This window comes from Argopecten irradians, chromosome 12 (genome assembly GCF_041381155.1).
Source record: "Argopecten irradians isolate NY chromosome 12, Ai_NY, whole genome shotgun sequence".
NCBI classification, from domain to species: domain Eukaryota; kingdom Metazoa; phylum Mollusca; class Bivalvia; order Pectinida; family Pectinidae; genus Argopecten; species Argopecten irradians.
In genome coordinates this window covers 6,550,632-6,569,270 of record NC_091145.1, presented here as the reverse complement: position 1 = coordinate 6,569,270, position 18,639 = coordinate 6,550,632, and the positions used below count along the sequence as shown (strand labels likewise).

At 32.2% G+C, this 18,639-nt stretch overlaps 1 protein-coding gene across 1 annotated transcript; it reads left to right on the top strand.

Moving 5' to 3' along the window:
* Window positions 1-29: 29 nt before the first annotated feature.
* LOC138336001 (ubiquitin-like modifier-activating enzyme ATG7) lies at window positions 30-14,001 on the top strand. The gene is made up of 19 exons (XM_069285258.1): window positions 30-228; window positions 887-941; window positions 1,487-1,604; window positions 3,330-3,407; window positions 3,786-3,902; window positions 4,288-4,428; window positions 4,970-5,058; window positions 5,728-5,849; window positions 6,044-6,134; window positions 6,509-6,653; window positions 7,346-7,504; window positions 7,705-7,756; window positions 9,056-9,192; window positions 9,570-9,734; window positions 9,887-10,002; window positions 10,589-10,673; window positions 11,442-11,522; window positions 12,221-12,343; window positions 12,819-14,001. Exons 1-19 carry the CDS (start codon window positions 90-92, stop codon window positions 12,864-12,866), a joined length of 2,061 nt encoding a protein of 686 aa, XP_069141359.1. The 5' UTR covers window positions 30-89; the 3' UTR covers window positions 12,867-14,001.
* The last annotated feature ends 4,638 nt before the right edge of the window (window positions 14,002-18,639 follow it).

The following is an 18,639-nucleotide window of genomic DNA, read 5'->3' as shown; positions in this document are numbered from 1 at the left end:
AAGGCACATCTTCACTGCGTTTAACCGGAAGTATTTGTACGCCATCACGTGACAAGGAAAAATTTTGTTTCTAGTTTCACTTTTGACAGATGGCAAACAAACCTCTCCAGTTTGCTCCATTTAGCAGTTTTCTTGATGCTGGATTTTGGCATAAGTTGTCAGACAATAAGCTAAATATTTATGGGCTCGATGAATCACCGATACCTATACACGGATTTTATTTCAACGGTGAGTATATAGAAACTTTAATTTGATACATGTGAACAGAAACATTTATACATAGTTATGTATTTAATTTAGATTCTATGTTTCTGATGTGAACAACAGATACAATCCCAGCAGATATAAGAATACATCTCTGTACGATGCATGTGTACATGAACAACATGATGGGTGTATTTATATTCTTCTTTATTCTTTAGTTATTCATAGGGGGAATTCACAAATGTTTCTGCTCACCAGGTTTTGTAACAAATTATTTAGTAAATAACAATAATCAAAAACCCTAGCTGTACTATAGATCAAGAGCATGATGTTGTAACAGGAGAGAAGAACATGTAGCAGTCAGACCAGGACCTCCGCACACTAGCCAGATGCTCTACCGATTGAGCTACCTGGTGAGGATGTTAGTTGGTTTAACGTACCGTCACATAATCGTTTCCGGGTACCTGATGAGTAAATGACCCATTTATTTACTGACCTTTGTCGAACCTCAGTCAGGTCACTTTCATTTTCTCCTCTCCTATTGCAATAGTATATCCATATGTTTCTCTTGAAACACTCATGCATAGTCTACAGTTGATCAATTTACTCTTATATGATTCATAAGTAGAACTACATGTATATCATATGATGAATCCTTCTGTATGGATTCTTTTTTGTTCAGGCGATCCTGTTGGTGTCCCATGTCGCATGAATGTAGAATATACATCGTTTGATGAGTGAGTATCCACATACATGCCTACTGCTCCAACGATGACAAGTCTATATACTATGCTTGACATTGAAACAATTTTACAATAATTATTTCCTTGGCTCAAAATGTTGGTTAACATCCAGTAATAATTATTTTTCAAATACGACTAAATGATTGACAGAAATTTTTTTCTTTAAACTGCCATAAAGAAAAAAAAATTTGAAAATAGCACGAAAACTTGACGTTGTCATAACGTCACTATAGAGACCGTAGACGTTGACGTTGCCTATTGATTTAGAAAAAAAATCCATTGGAAAATCAATAGAATAGTATGTATGTTAAACGTATCTTTAGTTATCATGTAGTCTGAAAAATTGATTATAAGCATTGATGTAACTATTTTTTAATTTCATAGGATTATGAAATAAATTTTGTTTCTAAACTTTTGTGAGAATCGGCTACGCTGATGTTGAAAATACAATTGATTTACAGAGATTACAATAGACTTACATTATATTGCTTGATAATTATTGATCAAAGTGCTTAATTTTAGTTTTGTACCATTTTCAGAATTGTTAAAACACCAACCAGATGCTTTAAGACTGTAGGAACGCTCCACAATAAAAATACCATTGACAGTTTTAAAGAATGTGATAAAAAATGTCTACTGGAGCAATCTGGCAAGCAGGTAAAATTGTTTTAATATTATGGTATTGTAATTTAGATAATATACAGAGTATTTAGTATTTTACAGGTAATTTGTTTCGTTATTTGAACATTAACAACTATATATTATTTAGATATCAATGACTCTTTGTTTGTGATATTGTATATAGAATGAAACATATTAACATTTATTATTTACCAATACATGCAATGTAATTAATTACCAACGATGACAAGTCTATATACAGTTTTGTAATGCTTGACATTGAAACAATTTTACAATAATTATTTCCTTGGCTCAAAATTACGTTGGTTAACATCCAGTAATAATTATTTTTCAAATACGACTAAATGATTGACAGAAATTTTTTTCTTTAAACTGCCATAAAGAAAAAAAAATTTGAAAATAGCACGAAAACTTGACGTTGTCATAACGTCACTATAGAGACCGTAGACGTTGACGTTGCCTATTGATTTAGAAAAAAAATCCATTGGAAAATCAATAGAATAGTATGTATGTTAAACGTATCTTTAGTTATCATGTAGTCTGAAAAATTGATTATAAGCATTGATGTAACTATTTTTTAATTTCATAGGATTATGAAATAAATTTTGTTTCTAAACTTTTGTGAGAATCGGCTACGCTGATGTTGAAAATACAATTGATTTACAGAGATTACAATAGACTTACATTATATTGCTTGATAATTATTGATCAAAGTGCTTAATTTTAGTTTTGTACCATTTTCAGAATTGTTAAAACACCAACCAGATGCTTTAAGACTGTAGGAACGCTCCACAATAAAAATACCATTGACAGTTTTAAAGAATGTGATAAAAAATGTCTACTGGAGCAATCTGGCAAGCAGGTAAAATTGTTTTAATATTATGGTATTGTAATTTAGATAATATACAGAGTATTTAGTATTTTACAGGTAATTTGTTTCGTTATTTGAACATTAACAACTATATATTATTTAGATATCAATGACTCTTTGTTTGTGATATTGTATATAGAATGAAACATTTAATTTATTATTTATGTACAGTTTATTGAGAAACTCTTCTACATTTGTAAATCTATTTTTGATTCATGGTCCTCAAACATATGATCGGTACTGAAAACACTCAAAAGTTGTTTCTGATGTGGACCATCATATATTCATCCGTGTGGCTCCAAATTGCACGTGACATACTCAACCTATCGAGAAATAATGTTGAGTAGCATGTGGTTGAAATCAACAGGGTCTGTACTATCAATTCACCGCTGACTGTAAATAATATTAAATAAATACAGAATGAAGTATTTAATTTATTATTTATGTACAGTTTAACAAGTCCCAACATCAAAGATATCAGAGCTCTAAAGTAATCATTGTGTCTGTCCGTCTGTCCATCTGTCCATTCACAATTGTTTGCAGAAATTTCCTGGAAAACTATAATTAGCTGATTGTTTTGAAACTGCACGTAATGATAGCAAATATCACATGATATAAAACATATTGTTATAAGCCTTGTTTAATTTCATTATATATTGGAACTCGGTTAATTCAAACTCAAAGAGAACAAGTTATTGTAATGTTTGGTACAAACTTATTTATAATTATTTGAATTTGTTGACTTAAGCTGAATCAGAGGATATTTAACTTTATTGCTATGAATTGTCTAGTGTGGTAGATCATCTTTGTTTGTATACAAGGATACCCACAAGCTTAGTACATATAATCATTTTGAATTTTCGTTTCAGATATGGGAGGACATCGTCAGTGGGAGAGCCATAGAGGATCCGTCTCTGTTATCGCGATTTCTTCTCCTGACATACGCTGTAAGTTGTGTGTGTAAAAAGGGACTGATTACTTGATGTGAAATTTGATTTTAATAATTCATTATTGAATGAGATAAAAGTTATTCATTTTACATGTATCAAATCATCATTTTTACACTGTTTTATTTTTCATGTGATGTGTCCCTATGAATGATCAACCATATTACTTTTTTTAACTAAACTTTGAGAAAACTTTACTAAACCTTAATTCATTAGTATTGTAGGGTATTAAAGACACTATATAGAAAAAAAAAACTAGGAGAAGTTTCTTCATAACAGTTATCAATGGAATTATCAATGTTTTCAATAGATAATTTGATTAATTCAGATTTTGAGAAAATAAAATCTTTAATAATTCTTGATTTCTTTTTATTGTAGGACCTGAAGAAATATGTCTACTATTACTGGTTTGCATTTCCCTGCTTATGTCCGCCTCTTGATATTACCATGGTTACGGCACCAGTGACGCTGGATAAGACATTCACTTTAGAGCAGGTTCTATTTTATGTTAACATTTATACTTGGATACAAGGAGTGAAAATCAAACAAATTCTTAGCTATGATTTATGATTTTGCTCAATTATTTTATTAATTTTCTGATATATATTTTTCTACTCAATTATTATCTAAATGTCAAACTGCATGTACCGTTAGGCAACAAGGTTAAATACTTACAAGCTTGGCCAAATTGGATTGCCATCTTTGTTGAAGTTTGAGGCTAAAATAGTGAAAATAAATAAGTGAAATAACCCTTTTAATGTACCTATCTTGAAAATGAAATGATGTGTATATTAAGTTTGAGATATTTCAGTATATACCAGAAGTGACAGCAGTGACTATATAGGAAAGTTCTTGTGATACTTATCCCATTATTTTTCAGATTAAAGCTCTGGAATCTTCATATGATAGTTTTCAGTCATCACATTCATCATTCGTTGGCTATTTCCTTGTTACCATGGATACAGATATCAAAGTTCAAGAGGTCAAAGGCATGGACAATTATATAGGTGATTCCAAAAAGGTATATTCTTTAATGTCACAGTGATTCCAGAATAGTGATAAAATTCAGTTACAAAAAAAAAAAAAAAAAAAATGAAAACCTGCTGATTTAGAATTCACATTATACTATATTTGTTGAGCAGTATCTATAATACTATTATCTCTTTTTACAATTATATCAGTATTATTAAAAATATACTGAAGTCTAAATTCTACATAGACAACTAACTTTTTTCATGCAGATTTACATGTACTTTGCAAATTTCACAATTAAAATAATTTCACGAATATCTCAGCAAATTTTTATCTAATCTATACTAAAAGTAAATTCTATTCAGCTTTTATTCCATAAATGACATTCTATGCAAACATGTTTTTAAGTAAGAAATCATAAAATTTTCTCTGCAGCTATAAATAGTAGTCAGAAAAGAAAATCAGTTGGATTTGAAAGCTCAAATTTTTGTAAAAATATGTACCCGTATATGTAACCAGTGTTTATATGACATTTTAACATTGTCTCACTTTAAAAACGCCTCTGAAACCCCTCTGATTTTGTTCAATAGGTGATGTTTGCCTTTGCTGACCCCTGTACTTTGGACGGACATCCAGGATGGCCCCTGAGGAACTACTTAGCTCTGATAGCTCATAGATGGTCAGTTATCACAAACCAACGTAACCATAGTTGTCCAAATGATGATAAATTGCTAAAAAATAAGGTTATTAGTGGAATGATAAAATCAGACATTTACAGGTTATAGAATTGCTGTAAGACAGCTAAACTATACTGTGATTACATGTATAATTTCAACAACCTAATGAATGAATGGATGAATAAATTAATGAAGAAATGAATGGATGAATGCATGAATGAATATATACTTAAACAAAATAATAAAAAACTAAATTAGGAAATGAATTCATCAAATGTAGGAATTGAATGAATGAATTAATGAATGATTGATTGAATGAATGAATGAATGTAGGAATTGAATGAATGAATTAATGAATAATTGATTGAATGAATGAATGAATGAATGAATGAATGAATGAATGAATGAATGAATGAATGAATGAATGAATGAATGAATGAATGAATGAATGAATGAATGAATGAATGAATGTAGGAATTGAATGGATGAATAAATGAATAATTGATTGATTGAATGAATGAATGAATGAATGTACAATACTGTATAACAAAAGAATGAAAAAATAAAGAGTAAATGAATTCATCTAATATAGGTATGGAATGAATATTTTCTTTAAGATGTCTTCAATGAAAAAAATTGCAAATCATATTTAGCGATTTTTCACTTTGCAGGGGAGATTATCTGAGTGAGATCCAGGTATTATGTTTTCGAGACCGCAGCAAAGATGGAGTTCGGGATATATCTAGCAGTCTCTTGTTGACAATAAAACTCTCATCAATGAAAGGTTTGACAGGTATGTGGATGCTTCATCCATTTTATTAACAAATTTCCTGACATTTATAATCTTTGACGATAGGTTTGGCCTAATTTAAATTAAGTATGTGGAGAAAATGCTTAAAATTGTCTTTTAAAATGTGTCAGACAAAAATTAAAAAAAAACAACTTAACAATTTATAGTTTAACATCTGCATTAACTCCATCTAACAGAATGCCCTAAGTGTGTTGGATGGGAGAAAAACGAAAGACAAAAGCTTGGACCACGGACAGTGAACCTGAGCTCCAGTATGGATCCATCAAAGTATGAAAATATTCTACTTTTAGTGAAATCAGTAAAACTTATGATAGAATCGGTTTCATCATAGAACTATTTTATCATTTACATGTCATGTACTTTTAATTGCGTTTGTGATATTTGAGACAAGTCAATTTAAATAACCATTGTTCTTAATCTTCTTTTCACCACTGTCTACTTGTGGAAGAAACAGAACGGTCTGTGCTGTCCTGGTTATAACTGAAGAGGGTGTTTTAACTGGGTGATGAACCCAACTAGCAATTTAATGAAAACAAACAAACAAACAAACTGTAAACACTTTAAATTATGTGACATAATGAAAAATACAATAGAAGGGTTATTGATTTTTGTGAAATATTGCCGAAATTTTATTTTTCTAGGCTCGCAGAATCAGCCGTTGACCTCAATTTAAAGCTAATGAGATGGAGGCTGCTGCCAGAGCTTAACCTTGGTGAAATCTCAAGGACAAAATGTCTTCTGCTCGGAGCTGGAACTCTAGGATGTAATGTTGCAAGGTGTCTGTTGGTAAGAACATTTATTGAAATGTAATACATGTACTTCAGAAGGTATTGTCCTGCATCTCTGTCTCATAATAATTTCATGAACTATGTGATGCAGTTGGAAAACAGTGGAGTGTAGGTTGATGTTTTTTTCTCTGGGTACTCTGCCAGCCTGCAGATTCAAAAAGTTTTCATTTTCATATCTTTAAATGAGCTTAGCTATGAATAAAATGTATATAAATAAGATGAAATCAAACCGTTGATACATATGTTTGAAATATTTTCAAGACAAATTAATTATTGCATAATCTGATTCCCCAAATGATCATCCTCGATACTCCAGGGGTTCCAATCACTTATGATCTCTACACCCCTGGACAATCTCATAGTTAAACTGTAGGCAACAACAGAAAAGGTAATTTAGACCTTTGATCCATATTAAAAGAGCTGTATAACGGTACACTGTGGTCAACTGTGTGGCTTTGATGTTAAACGTTGCTCTCCCTGTAGTCTTCAAAGAAAGTCTTTGCAGGCCTGTGATTAGTTCAGATTTGTTCCCCTGAGCTGCCATCATTTTACTACAAGACAGTCCAGGGGTCTAGAGATTGTAAGTGATTGTAACCCCTGGAGTGTCAAGGATGCAAAATGATATGCAATTCTTAAAATACAACGTCATGTACATATCTTGTACAACTGTTACATGTTTTTTGTTTATAGGGATGGGGAGTGAGAAAAATCACACTGGTGGATAATGGAAAAGTTTCCTACTCAAATCCGGTCCGACAGAGTTTGTTTGTGTTCGAGGACTGCATGCAGGGAGGCAAACCGAAAGCTGAGGCTGCGGCACAGTCGTTACAGAGAATATTTCCAGGAGTAGTAAGTCACCCAACCAATCTTCAGCCGTTAAAATATTACAGTTATCTGATTTTCAAAAACGACATTTTATTTTATGGTTAATTCAGTTTTGTCAAAAAAAACACATTGCTTTTATAAAATGTTGTATATTCTCGGAAGCAGATCTTTGGATATGACCTTTTTATAGAATAACACATTAATTTTTTCTGCAATTTTAACAGGATGCGCAAGGAATTTCCATGTCGATACCAATGCCTGGCCATCCAGTTTCAGGTAAGATTTCAAAGAGAAATAAAGTTTGTTCATCTGCAACATTGTGGTATTTAAGTGATAGCTAGGCTGTTGCATTGTCATCAAACAGTCTTTGCACAGATTCATTGTTATATTCTTGTACAACTCATTCTCCATTATTCATTCAGTTTGTTTCATGTCTATCTGAGCTAGTACTTAGTTGTGTAGTACAAGAAATGATATCTGATAGTGCCACCTAAATGGCAGCTTTAGATTTGAGAATTATACAGTAAAACCCATCCTCAATCATGAAGGGGTTCTGATCACATAAATCTCTACACCCTACTATCTCTGTAAAATTGGAGGCAACAGAATAGAACAGGTAATTTAGTCCTTCAATGTACATTAAAGAGCCGTATAACGGTACACTGTGGTTGACTGTGAGGCTTTGAAGGTTGGGTTCGCTCTCTCTATAGTCGTCAAAGAAATTTTTGCATTCCTGTGATTGGTTCAGAATTGTTCCCCAGAGCTGCCTTCAGTTTTACTATGAGAAGGTCAGGGGTGTAAAGATCGTATGTGATCGGAACCCCTGGAGTATCAAGGATGAGTAAAGCCTTTCTATAATGAATCCCATGGAACCAGAAAAACAATTTGTTTTAACAGAAATTCACTATAGAGTTTTTGAAACTATAAGTTAATTAAAGTCATAGATGATTGTACCCCGAATTGATGGTGTTACGAAGCTAACTTACAAATTCCATAGTCGGCAACAAGGTATTCTTTCTTTGACATATTTTCCTTTTTTGACATTTAATTGTATACTTGTTTGATCTACGGTAATTGTTTTTCTATCCATCAATTTCCTTTGTTTGGCCCAAAGTTTCACTTTAACACAAGGCTACATCCAGCACTTTCTGAATAAAATTATGGAAAATTTGTTATAGAGCAATCTACTTGACAGGACCATGAAATCACTTTGTATCAAAAGATATTATGCTATAAGAAAAAATAAAAAGGCCAAAACTGGGGATTCGAATTTACTTCGTAATAAGCAGAAATTTGCATCGAGCAGATTCGTCTTAAGAAAGTTTAACTGTATTTGCAAGATATGAAATGCCCAATTAACAGTTCATATATTCATCATTTAACATATCTGTTCAAAAATGATGAACCACATTGAGTCTGCTGTATTAACTCATTCACCCCTGAAAATTCATAATGAACTGTGCCAGTCTTTACATTTGAAGAGTTCAAATGTATCTTCAGGGGTGAATAAGTTATAGTTTTCACTGGTATTTGATGTAAATTTGTAAGTCAACGAGCTTTTCTTATCTTAAACAGAAGGAGCATTAGCTGGCACAAAGAAGGATGTACAACAGCTGGAGGATCTGATTAAATCCCATGATGCAGTGTTTCTCCTCCTGGATACGAGAGAGAGTCGATGGTTACCAACTGTCATGGCTGCTGCTTATAAAAAGGTTAATGAAGATCAATTGTTTATATATTCTAGAATTTTTATTATTTTTATATTTCTTATCCTATAGTTGGAGTGACTAAAGCTCATTTTGATCTTATTGTTGTCAAAATTGTACATTTTTTAAATATGCATTAAAAAAGTGAAGTGTTTTTTATCCCAAATTAGATCTCTCCTTATTTTTCATTGAATCATTAGTTTACAATAGTTCTCAAAACTGTTCTCCAGATTTCTTATGCTGAAATATTATGCATATTGTACACCGTTTTACAGAAAAATGCAAAACTGAACTTTTGCACTGAAGGTGTGGTCTTAATTGAAGATAAATTCTGTACTGCACTTTTATCTTAAGTGATCAAAGGAAATTTTATCTTTTCCCAGATTGTGATTTGTGCAGCCCTGGGGTTTGACACATTCCTGGTGATGAGACATGGTATGAAATCTGACGACGCCCCGCCCCAGGGGCAGCCAATGTCCAGCTATATGGTGATCCCTGGGGACCAGCTCGGATGTTATTTCTGCAACGATGTGGTTGCTCCTGGAAATGTAAGTTTATCAAATCTACTCTTGATTACCCTATTTAGTCAAACACCGTGAGTGGCAACTCAATTTGCCTTTTTATAATTCTAGAATATAATTTCCCGATGCTCAGTTTGTGGCCATTTCTATTGAGATTTTTTTTGGTTTTCTGTTTCTAGTCCACACGAGATCGAACTTTAGACCAACAGTGTACAGTATCACGTCCTGGGATGTCATATTTAGCAAGCGCTCTGGCTGTAGAACTTCTTGTTTCTCTATTACAACATCCCAATGGGTGAGTGTGACTCAAGACTGTCTTTGAGAGTAACTAGTACCTTGCCCTAGTTCTTATCATGTTACTTACACTTTTTTTTAAAATTTTTATATCTAAATTAAGTTACCATTAAGTTGCATTACTCTTAATCATGAGCATCAATGATTCAGTATCCTGTCCTTAACAAAATTAAGTTTTCTGATCAAATTCACAAAAATAAGTTTTCTGATCAAATTCACAAAAATAAGTTTTCTGATCAAATTCACAAAAATAAGTTTTCTGATCAAATTCACAAAAATAAGTTTTCTGATCAAATTCACAAAAATAAGTTTTCTGATCAAATTCACAAAAATAAGTTTTCTGATCAAATTCACAAAAATAAGTTTTCTGATCAAATTACCTTGAATATAAAATATACTGTATTGATTTTATCAAAACATGCATACTTTTGTCCGAACTATATAACTTGAGTATTTGTTTTTATTAAAATTTATTCTCTTAAATTCCTATTGCTCAAAATAAGTTGATTGACAGTGTACACAATGATTTAGATGTTTATTGAAATTAAACCCACTTTGTTTACGATGACGTACCAATGTTGTTATAGTGGTAGAGCTGAGGCAGACACGAGTGCTAAAGACGAACATTTGACCAAGGATCTCTCCTGTCCCCTAGGGTTGGTACCGCACCAGGTAGGTCCTTAGGTGTGGGTTATTAGATAAGAGTTATTGCCCTTGGGTAAGAGTTATTGCCCTTGAATAAAAAGTATTGTCCTTAGATAAAAGTTCATGTCCTTGGATAAGAGTAATTGCCATCGGATAAGAGTTATTGTCCTTGGATAAGAGTTTTTGCCCTTGGATAAGAGTTATTGCCCTTGGATAAGATTTTTGGCCCTTGGGTAAGAGTTATTGCCCTTGAATAAAAGTATTATCCTTAGATAAAAGTTATTGTCCTTGGATAAGAGTAATTGCCATTGGATAAAGTTATTGTCCTTGGATAAGAGTTTTTGCCCTTAGATAAGAGTTTTTGCCCTTGGATAAGAGTTATTGCCCTTAGATAAGAGTTATTGTCCTTAGATAAAAGTTAGTGCCCTTGGATGAATATTATTTCCATGAGGTGATGGCTTATAAGATGGCACAGATAAGAACGGTTGTCCTTGGGTGAAGTTGTGGCCCTTATGTAAGGGTTTAGGCCTTATTCTATATACACAGTTTGATACAATACATTTGACAAATTGAATGTAATTAAGAATTGTATAATATTACATAAGTTAACCTTATAATAACATGAATGTGGCAACAGATTGCATGATATAGAAAAATCTGTACTGTGTATCATGTGAGATTTCCCTGTCAGAGGTGCGAGAAAAACTTAGAAATCATAGTAATTAAAGCATCCTGAAAGCAAACTTAGAAAATCAGTTTTAGCAAAGAAATTTTATTTGTTTCTGTTTCTCTCAGATTCGATGTTTCCTGTCCAGATACCAACAGGTGCTACCAGCCTGTAGAGCATTTGACAAATGTACAGCCTGCTCCAATACGGTTAGTGTCTCAAAAACATTGATAAAAATCATTTGTAGATATGACAACTTTTATTAGAAATTAGTTTTTGACAATTTTTAGAGTCCCATATATTAATTGGTTTAGGTTTTGGTAATTTGTTGAAGGTCGTATTAATATATAGGGTCATCAGGATATTCTAGATTTAAAAGATGGATGAATAAAAGACAGGGTACCCAGAGAGAAAAAAAACCCAAAGAGCTATGGTCGATGCCTGGCAACATGAATGGCCACTAGATAATTTTGACCTTCTAAAGTGTAGGATTGTTAACCTTTGACCTACATTTTTATGTTACTGGATTACCTTTACTTTGATTACTGTTATAACCTTTGACCTATATCAGAGCGTTACAGTGGATAACCTTTGACCTATAATAGAGTGATACATCATTTAGTGGAAAGCATTGTGCAACCTTTTACCTTTACCAAGGTGACACAGTGGATAAACTTTGACCTTTAATAAGGTAAATGAATGGATATTCTTTGATCTTTATCATTGTGATAAAGTGGGTAACCTTTGAACCTTTGACCTTTATCAAGACGATACAGTTAATAACCTTTGAACTTTATCAGTGTGATTGAGTTAATAACCTTTGTTCATCTTTAGTGTGACACATTACCTAACCTTTGACCTTTATAAGGTGATACATTGGTTAACCTTTGACCTTTTTATTTTACAGGTTGTAAATGCTTACAAGAAAGATGGTGTAGAGTTTCTCCTCAAGGTATTCAATGAGCCGAGTAGCTACCTAGAGGATCTTACAGGTCTTACACAGATGCATGAAGAAACACTCAATACGGAGGTAAATAGATAACTGATTCTCAAAAATGCAAAAATGGAAAATTTGCTGAAATTTCCGTTTAATACAATGAATGTGTGCTAGGTCCTGTCATTGTGTGGTGTTGTGAGAACGTTATACGTGTATGTACTTCAACCATAGGAAGTGAATTTAGTTTTATGTTATATTCACTCATTTTTTGTGAAAATATTTAAGTTTGGTAGTCTTAGATTCATTAAAACTTAAAACATAGCCATAGTTCACCTAGGTGATAACGCATGGGAAAAACTAAAGCAGATCCATGAATTTACATTTTTATTTAAAAAGGTTTTTTTTATGAAAACCTCCTTCAGTAACTAAATATCTTTGATTATTAATGTTGTTACTTATGTTCATAGTGCCTCTTGCAGTACTTTCACCTCTTCCTTCAGTACTTACAGTACTTTGATATTTTATTTACCGTTTCCTTCAGTACTTACTTTGATCATTGTTGTTACAGATCCTAGACTTCAGTGATGATGATGACAGTTTTATGGACATGTCTTGATACACCCAATACTAGAATGTCCAATCAGCAAAAGCATTGCATCAAACAGGTGGACCAATTAGTGGATCCGTTGCATCAAGCACGCAACCCATTCTTCAAATTGACCAATCAGTGAATGTGTTACATACATGAAATTCTTAAAGATGGACCAACCGAATTGTTGATGTAACTGTTATTAACAAAAACAGCATATTTCAATACTGATATTGTGTTTGTTGAGTTGTCAATGGACAAATGAGATTACTGAAGTTTACTTTTTGAAAGTTTATATAAATTTGAACTTATGAATGCGTTGATGACAAGAGTAGAATTGATCCTGATTTATGTAAATATTATCATCAAACATATCTAAAATTCTAATTGATCTCCAGATACTACGCTGAGTATTGAACAATAAGTACAGTATACTGTTACCAAACTTTTTGAACAAATAATTTTGAACAGGTTAGCACAATTTTTGTCACCATGATAATGGCTTTATATGTACAGAAAATAAATTAGTACATTCAAATTTGTAATGTGAAAATGCTGCCATGATAAGCGCCAAAGTAAGATAACCACTAAAATATATAACATGATATTACATTTATCACAAATTCCTCCTGATGTCCAGTGATTTTTTTTTGTAATATTTTTGCATATGTCACTTATGCAACAATTTAGATGAAATTTTATGAAACTTGACGTATGAAATGAACACTCCTTTAAAATCCTATATTTATGGTATTACATCTGCATAAATATGGCTTCCAAAAGCAGCACAGAAATATTTACTGTATTGAATTTCACAAGTGAAGATTTTATTTATAGTTATGAGTTTCAATGCTAAGTCTGTCACATCTTCAGTTACATTTATTTAGTCTGGTTTCTGCCTTAGTTACCTCCCTTGGGTATGCTTCAATGAGCGTAGCCTGGCAGAAAGGAAAGAACTACGGAAAGAGAACCAGTCAGATACTTGCTCGGCTTCTCTGTGTTAGAAGCTCTCCACCATTGAGTCTGCACAGGTTTCCTCTAAACAAGCATCATAATATCTATTGTATGTAATAGGCTCCAATGGTAGGACTAGACAAATGTTCATCTGTAGTCTGTATTTATTGTGATATTTGTGCAATGAAAATAAAAGTAGATCACTCAGTGTTGTTTTTGTTACTAATAATATATGGGTGTGATAAGAAAAGTTTTAAGCACTAATAGCCGACTATAACCAACTTTCTTTCATGGCTTTTTTCATTTTGTGATTTTCATTTCAAAACGAATTTGCAAAGATTTGTTTTCGCGGATTTAAGAAATAGTGAAAATACATTACAATATATTGAGGGAGACATCAATTTGCAGAGAAAAAACTTTTGCAAATTCACTTTGATTGCCAAATTCACGAATGTAAATTGGTCTTCGTGTGTATTTGCATGTGCAGTATTGGTACACCCTAGACGAGCTTATTAGTGTTATTGCATTTTGTGATATTGCTGATAAGTAGCCATCTTGAGTATTGTCTCTTTTTCAGAAAGTATTGAAGAGGAAGAAGCTTCCTCAAATTAAAATTTGTCATGTCCGATTGGTCGGGGATTCTGTGTATCCATTTTGTAACTAACCAAAATATCTGGCACAATATGCATTGCAGACAGTGGCCATATTTAATTTGACAATTTAAGTGTGTTGCTAATAAGCAAACTATTTTTTTGTAATTTTTAATTTCCTAACATTTTCATGTGAAGTGTCCCCATGTGTAGTCAATATTGCAAAAAGAAATAAAGAGAAAAGCAGAGAAAATATCCTTCTTTCCGTTGTCTGAAATAGATCATTCTTTGGTAGACGCCAAGATCCCTGGAGGATCCCTGTTGGATCCCTTGTTAACAATTTGTGGGGCCACGGTGGCCGTACCACAAGCTCCCAACCTCTGCCAGGTTACGACTTCTGAATGACATGTGAGGCAGTTGCCAGGTATTGACCGCTGGTTGGTGGTTTTTCTCCAGGTACTCTGGTTTTCTTTCACCAACAAACCTGCCATGTCCTTAAATGACATTGACCGTTAATAGGACACCAAAACCAGTATTATTTTGTTATCATAGTTTGAAAGCAACCAAGAAAAATAAATTACACATCAATTCATTATTCCAGTAAATCATTGGGATCAATAGTTTATCTGAATCCCCTTCCCCCCCCCCCAAAAAGAAGAATATTTGGTAAATAAAAGTAATGAACAAACAAAAGACAACATCTAAAGTAGTAACAAGTAGACTTCCAATTTTATTCATATATATATACATTAAAGTTCTTCAACATTATCCAACAAATCTATGATAATAAAGTGTCTCATTCATCAGGGAGTATAGATATATCTATAGGAACTAAATGGATTTGTGTATAAAAATTGTAAGTATAACAGTCAATGGGATGTATTCATTTGGTGTACTCGTTGGTTGGATTTCTCTTGCAATTAATATATTTACGTTGAGCAGGCATTAAAATGAATATATAATGATGTATACAATGATAGATTTGGATGTAAAATAAATGGAAATACATGTATGTATAAAAGGTTTTTGTCAGATAAACTGTTGTAAGTCGTCATTAACCAATTTAGCATGGATATTTGGGTCTTAAAATAACCAAATTCTACAATGTTTAACTCTATTATGATATCAAAACTGGACTTCATGATAATATGACACTCTTTTTCAACAACTTTGGCAATTTTTCCTACACCTTAACTCATTCTCCCCGAAAAATTCATAATGAACTATTCCAGCTTTTGAAGTAGTTGAGTCCAAATGTTTCTTCAGGGGTGATTCCTTTGGTTTTGAATTCTTAGGCAGAATGAAATTACAGGGGTTTATCAGTTAAATGTACATTGTGGTTAAATTGTAAAAGTTTGATGCTTAGTAAGTGCTTGTTATTTTGATTTTCTGATTAAGATTTTTTTTACATATTCTGGGCCATTTATGTCAACAAATATAAGTAATTCTGATAATAATGTACATCGTATTCGACCCAATAATTGCCCTCTCCCTTTTTCAGGTCTCATTTCCTCTTAACTTGACCGGTCTCATTTCCTCTTAACTTGACCGAAAAACTGACTGACATGATCAAATCTTGGAGTTCTTTGAATAATAGCTTGCTCTGTGCAATAATTTTGTAAAAGGTTAGCAGCTATTAAACGTCCTTTATTTTTAAATGTTTTAAGTGTTCTGGGTACTTATTTGGGTCGAATATGGTACTTAGTGTGCCGGTCTGGGCATGTGACACAGTGGAATATTGAGTAACATAAGGTGTTTATGGCTAGGAAATTAATAAGAACTGGAGATGAACAAACCACTTTCTTATAAATTCGTTTCTGGGCTTTTAAAGATGCTCCGCTGCCAACAGAGCATATACGATACCAATCATTTGAACAGTAACTGATGTTTATCTTGCATATATGTGTCTAATTAACACAAAAATAGATATTAAATATTTCATTTCGCTTTTGTTGCATGCACAATCAGTACTTGATTCCATATAGAGCATAGTGTCATAGACTTTTTTCGGGACAAATAATAATATTATTTTAGATATATTTATCTTGAATAAAAATAAAGAAAGAAGCTTAAACTTTTCAATGGTGGTAATGTTGCAAAGTAAGTAACTTTTGTAACTGAAGAAAAATACCTCTTTATCTACTCCTGTTTTTGATAGAGAAAACAAATATCATTTGTCGACAGTGGAACATCTTTAACTATAAAATACGTACACCATTTACAACCAATTTTTTATCTTCCATTATTCATGATCTTTGGTCAAATTTTTTTTTTTACTTTGTTTTATAATGCTATTCTAAAACACCTTCTTATTCCAAACATGTGTTACATCTGAATACCTCCTATAGGATACTGATATTTTAAGAGAATTATCTCCCCTTTTCTTATTCAAATCTAGATTTCATTTTCCTAGAATAAGTTTTGATACACTGTAGAGAACAAGTATCTTCACTCAGTTAAGAAGTTTTCCACAGAGATTTCCAGTGGGGTTTTAACCTTATACTTGGACTCATCGATTGTAATAGTTTTACGCTATTTGTCGGGACAAGCTTGAGTGTTTTTAGCTGGAGACTATACATACCGTATTCGACCCAATAAGTGCCCCCATCGCTATAAGCGTCCCTCCCTCTTATTTAGGCTTCAATTTCACTTACTTTCACAAAATGGAGACTGAAAATATGAAAACTTTGTTAGTTTTCTCACCGATTTCTTTTGCAAATTGATTTATGGCTTACTTTGTAGAATAATGTTATGAAAGGCTAGTCCAAATTTGTTTCTGTTATGCGCCCCTTGAGTTGCTTCAATTTTTAAAGCGCCATGGACACTTATTGGGTCGAATACGAAATATCATAATTTTAGCTGGGGACTAAGCTGTTATCCAATTTGTTTCAAATTAAGAAAACTGATATTTTTATACACGTAACTGTTTTAGAATGGACTCTAGGGCACAGAACATGTAGTTCACTAATTTGATTACCTATGTTTGGGATGTGCGATAAAAATTTTCCTATAAATTATAGAGGCATATACAAAAAAGCAAGCTCATTAACATATATACTGTCAGCTTTGTTTTATATATATTTGACAGTCTTTTGGAAAAGCAATTCTATAACAATGTATTTATGGTTGGTCAGTTATACTAATGTGCCTAATAGTACATTAAAAACTTTGGATTTGATTTTCCTAAAGCACTTTGATACAGTCATACTAAAAATAGTCTTCTTTGTCAACAAAACTGTTATTGTGCAATTTTTTCTACACAGCCTGTTACCTGTTAACTTGGGAAAGAACAATTCACAAATTTGTCATTTTGAATTCTAAAAAGCTCTTTTTTCTATCTAATAAACAAGCCACTAGAAACAATATTTGATGAAGCAATCTGCATAATGATGTAAGTATTTCAACAGCCAATCAAAACGTATGAAAGTGGGATCAGCCAATCAGTGACAAGATTAAACTAACTAATCAGCTCCGAGATAAGATCATCCAATCAATGAGTTGACATGTCATGCTCTTAATTAGCATAATCATCATATTTCAAGGAGTTTTTTTAATTAGGTAGTTATTTCCGATTAATTATTGTTAAAAACTATAATCCTGTAAATCATTGAGTATATATGTAGAGTTAAAATTTTGCATGACTTTTGATTAAATGATTCAATCTTAATTCAACTATCATATGTATATTATTTATACACATATGAAAAATTCATTCAGTGAATGGAAAATGATATGAATTGCAGATTTGTGATTCATGAAATTGTTAAGAAACAATCTAAATGGTTTAAAGATAATGTAAAAATATCTTAATGACAAACAAACACATAAGCCAGAAAACAAACAGATTACAGATATAGGTAACCTGGTGTTCTTAACATATATCCGATATACTGTAATAATATATTGGTTTATACATTAACATGGAAATTAAAACTTTAGATAAAAGGATTCAATTTTTACAACACACATCATATAAAAAGTTTTTTAAAAAAATCTCTCTCAAACAAACATGCATCACATCTCATTTAGAATATATATATAAAGATCATTTCAAAAACTGTAACAATTCAATTGCTTTACACATGATAAACTAAGAGTATACGATATATAGATTGTGGTGTATATATATAATTTGTAGGAAATGTCATATCACATGATCAGAATAACAATGGGATCTTGGTATGGAGGTGTAACTCTTAGAACTCATTCATCCCTGAATTTCATAATGGACTGTTCCAGCCCTTGATCTAGGAGAG

Excerpts from the sequence above, each read along its gene's own strand:
- LOC138336001 (XM_069285258.1), top strand. The coding sequence starts at position 90 with ATGGCAAACAAACCTCTCCAGTTTGCTCCATTTAGCAGTTTTCTTGAT. Across the intron at positions 7,505-7,704 it reads AGAGAATATTTCCAGGAGTA|GATGCGCAAGGAATTTCCAT; the intron begins GTAAGTCACCCA and ends CAATTTTAACAG. Across the intron at positions 9,735-9,886 it reads ATGTGGTTGCTCCTGGAAAT|TCCACACGAGATCGAACTTT; the intron begins GTAAGTTTATCA and ends TTCTGTTTCTAG.